The sequence below is a fragment of the Scardinius erythrophthalmus genome (assembly GCF_964197995.2).
Source record: "Scardinius erythrophthalmus genome assembly, chromosome: 1".
NCBI classification, from domain to species: domain Eukaryota; kingdom Metazoa; phylum Chordata; class Actinopteri; order Cypriniformes; family Leuciscidae; genus Scardinius; species Scardinius erythrophthalmus.
The window spans coordinates 56,037,908-56,042,690 of NC_138221.1; the positions used below are offsets into that span (position 1 = coordinate 56,037,908).

Here is a 4,783-nt window from a genome sequence, read left to right on the forward strand (position 1 = left end):
TTCCAAAGACCATCTGTAAAAAATGTCTAACCCTCCCAAATCAAAAATTTTAAGTGACCGATAACATATAAATTTTTCAATTGGCCCAAGTGAAATTCTGTAAATTATAAAATTAAATTTACAGAATTTCACTTGGGCCAATAAAAATTTACAGAATTTCACTTGGTGTTATCGGTCACTTGAAATTTTTGATTTGGGAGGGATAGAATTTTTTTACAGTTGTGCTTCAATTAATTTATTATTAAATATCTTGGTTACACTTTACAGGTCTCATTTGTAAACATTAATGTATTCACTAACATGAGCTAACAATGAGCAATACATTTGTTACAGTATTATTGATCTTTATTCATTTTAGTTGCTAAAAATCCAGCTGTTCATCGTTTGTTCATGTTCGTTCAAAGACTAGTGCATTAACTAATGTTAACAAATGTAACTTTTAATTACATTTTTTAATGTAGATTTTAGTAATGTATTAGTAAATGTTGAAAATAACACTAACTACGATTAGTAAAAGCTAAGTATTGTTAATTCTTATGTTATCTAGTTAACTAATGAACCCTTAGTGTAAAGTGTTACCAATATGTTCTTCATTGTATATTTTACATTTAAAGCATTAAACTTGTATCTAAGTGTATAGAACTAAAAGCTTCCAATGTGAAGACACTGAACATTTGTTCATATTTCAGCACAGACTGATTCATTAACGATCAATGCAAATAATCATCTTTATTCAAGATTGAAATATTGAAATTAAACATATTGAATACAAAAAGTAACTCATTACATTACAACATGTATAAAATCACTGTTTAAATGAACCGTGACATGGGAGCTCAATGCAAACAAACAATTTAGGTTTCTCAAGCAATGAACGGAGACAGAAACATTCAACAGAGGAAGGGGAGTAGAAGCACAAACACACGCATACTCTCTTTTCTTCACTCATGCCACAGAGAAGGTTAGTCTTAGCAAAGTGAGCTGATTTCTCCTTTGCTGCAGCCCCACTTGCAGCAGGCGTTGGACAGTCCCACCACTACATCGCGTCCCTTTCTGTCAACGGAGCGCAAGGCTTCAAGCACCTCCTCTGATATGAGAGAGCGCGCAGGCCTGCTGAACACGTCACCTTCCTGTTCACCTTGTGCCAGAGATGGAAGGCTGGAGTCAGATGCATGCTGGGAGGATGTTGCAGCACCGTACAGCACCGAGGTAACTGCAGCATTATTGTCATTCGAGTTCAAGAGGTCCAGTATTTCATCTGTGCAACATAAGAGATGTTGATAAATGGAATAGTTGTAAAACAAAAGATGGATATAAGTGATAGTATGTACAAGTCAGGGGTTTGTATACACTTTGAAGAATCTCAAGAGTTTTGAGCTTTTTTAAAAAAAATCATATGTTACTGTTCAAAAGTTGGTGTGATTTTTATTTTATTTTGAAAGAAGGATAAGCTCAAAAAGGTTGCATATATTGATTCAAGAAATATATATATTGTGGCGTATTATTCTTATTCTTATTATCCTTTGATGCCAAAGCTGAATTTTCAGCATCATCGCTGAAATATTACATGAAGTTATGACAACATATGTTTTTACATTGCTCATCAAAATAAGTTAGGCATTTTTTTTTTACTTTTTTATAAGTTATACAAGATTCAACTCATTTTAAGGTGAGTTTAATGTGCTTTAAATTTAAATGATGTAAACATCCAAGATAGTACTGAAAAATTGAAGGCAGCAACTCTTTTTTTTTTTAACAGTGATTACTTCGTCTTCGGTGTCACATGATTTTTCAGAAATCATTCTAATATGATGATTTGATGCTCAATAAACATTTATTATTATTATCAATGTTGAAAACAGTTGTGCTGACCATTTTTGATGAATAGAAAGTTCAAAACAGCATTTATTTTAAATGTTTTGTAACATATAAATGTCTTTACTGTCCAGTTGTTTTATTTAATGCTTCATTGCTGAATAAAAGTATTAATTTTTTTATTTTAAATACATTATACTGACCACAAACCTTTGAATATTAGTGTACACAATTCCCATAGTTCCATTTTTGTTATTTTAGATTTTTTATTACTTTGCTATAGTAAAACCCAGGGAAAATAATGAATGAGTAAGTTTAGCCTATCCAAACTTTTGACCGGTCATGTATTTGTAATATTTTTGGGATCAAAGTATTTTAAAATTCAACATTTTTAAAATGAAATATATAAGCATTTAATAAGTTTTGCATAAAAATTAAATAACGGACCAGTAAAAAGTGAAATTAAGACTCCTGCTCTGATAAGTGTTCAATACTAACCTGTGTTTGTTAAGGAGCGTTTCCAACGAGAGCCTCCACAGGTGAAGATGACAGCGCGGATGAACTCCCGGCCGCATAATTTGACCCCATACGAGGGGCCGTCCAGTGCCTTTACTCCGGCCAGCAGCAGACACACTGCGAGCGCTGTGGTTTTCCACATCATGCTGAGAGCAGATATTCACTGACAGCAGCGGTTGATGTTCAGAAGCTGGTTTCCTGCTGGGATCCCTTTGGTTCAGAACCAGATGCCTGTTTGATGATTTTTCCTGGGTTCCTATTCCTGCTTATAAAGAGATGAGAGGCACACATGCTCATACCCCCACCCCCACCCCCCACCCCCGCAGGCAGGCAGCAGTCACAGATAACCCTGTAAGATAAAGTCAGAGACCTTTCTGGAAACAAAAGCAAGAGCAGGAAAGGTGATTGTGTAATTATAAAAGATGCAATGGCGTACTGTGACACGAAACACTCTTTCTCCATTTAAATTAATGAATCATATTTGCAATACGACTCATTTCAAGTCATTGCTGTGTGCAAAATTGACTTACAGTTTGTGCTGATTACACATTTCATGACAGAAATTGTAGTTAGTAATCTTTTACATTACATATATAATCTGACTACTGTTTGATTACTTTTGACCTAAATGTATCACATATATAAATTGAATAAGATTATTATATAACAAAATACAAAGAGAAAGAAAATCTACAACATGAAAAGTGCATTAGGAGTCCATGACGAACATCTTAAATAAATACTTAATTAAATCATAAAAATGTAAAATAAAAATAAATAAACAATTTAAAAATAAAAACACACTTACTAAAAAAAATATATGTATTTCATTTGTTTACCTGCATGTCAATATAAAGAAAACGTAAAATAGAGGAAATCCCTAAATTATGTGTTTACTTAATATCACTCAATCCATAAAAAAGTAATTTAATCTGATTATGAGCTTTTTAAAATTAAAGGTTCAATAGATGATTCTCTACGGATTTTTTATTATTATTATTATTATGCTGGTTGAGGAAAGTCTCCTCATATCCTCATAGCAATCACTGTATGTTCAGCGGTCTAAGTGTATTTTTATAGACATCATCTGTGGAAAGAATGCTTTATTTTTATTTTTGAAATCATGTGGAAATAGTACAATAGTACTGTTAAATTGTTTCAGCAGGGACTGGTTGTCAGGATATTGGAATTGCTATGCAATTGCCACGGGGTTCTAGTTGGTTATGGCTACTAAAAAAAAGTGCACTTGTTTTATCATTCACTATAGGTGAAAATTGTAAGTCTGATCACTTATGAAAGTATAACAACACACCTCTCATAAATCTGTGTCCCGAGTTCACCCAAATGCTTGTTTTACCTTCTTTGCACTTCTATGCATCATTTTTTCCCCTTTTTTTTCATAAGATGTGATGACTGTGAGATTAAAGGTTAAGAGACAAAGAGATGTAGCGAGCATGGCATTTTCAAAGTATGATAACACAGTCCATTGCACATGGTAATCTTTGTAACCACATGGACAAAGGTCGCCAATTTCCAAAATGACAACAGAATAATGAATTTTTAATGAATGCGATGATAACAATGACAACAGCATGACATTTCGAGAGACATTAACCATAATGTTTGACGTTTACAGCTTCACCTGCAAGGATGGTGGCCATGGACGTCTGTGTTTGATTTATACAAATATTTAAATATAGAATATGTTATTTTAAATATTTTATAGAAGCATAAAATTGCAGGTCCGTCATTTCCCAGATGAAGTTATTCAAAATATATGCATAAAAAAAAATAATTCAATACACATTGAAAACATTTTTTTAAATTAAAAGTAATTAAAAACTAATTAAACAATATTTAAATATAATTTATTTAAAAATTAAAAGTGTTTAATTAAAAAAGCAAGGATGGTGGCCACAGACCTGTTTTTAGTTTATACAGAGATTTAAATGTAGCATATATTATTTTAATTATTTTAGAAGCAATTGCAGATCCGTCGTGTTCATGAGTGACACATTTTTTTTATAAAGGTAGCCAAATACTAATTAAATAATATTTAAATATAATTAATTAATTACATTTAAAAACGTAAAATGTATAGGTGATGTATTTTTATATTTTCACATATTTTAAGGCATGTTTTGATCATGTCAAATGGAGTAAAGGTAAAAAAAAAGTTATATATATCAAAGTATGTACATTTTTTATATTTCGTATTTATGCTAGATCGTGTTAACAGCTCGTAGATTCAGATCAGCTTTCTGTCAGTTGTGCTGTAATAGTAATACTTTAACGAAACAACACGACTGATTCCAGATCAGTACATAAACACCCCGTTTGCACAATCTGAGCGCGAGGCGCGCGTGATTGACACGCTTCAGACAAACCAGCGGCTGAATGTCGCATCGGCTCCCCAGTTCCACAAATAGGAAGACGCGGCGTTATAGCCATT

At 32.5% G+C, this 4,783-nt stretch overlaps 1 protein-coding gene across 1 annotated transcript; it reads right to left on the reverse strand.

The window, feature by feature from the left end:
* Positions 1-968: 968 nt before the first annotated feature.
* Positions 969-2,476, reverse strand: rln3a (relaxin 3a; the record flags this gene model as incomplete). The annotated part of the gene is made up of 2 exons (XM_081362161.1): positions 969-1,258; positions 2,314-2,476. 2 exons carry the CDS (start codon positions 2,474-2,476, stop codon positions 969-971), a joined length of 453 nt encoding a protein of 150 aa, XP_081218287.1.
* Between the last annotated feature and the right edge of the window lie 2,307 nt (positions 2,477-4,783).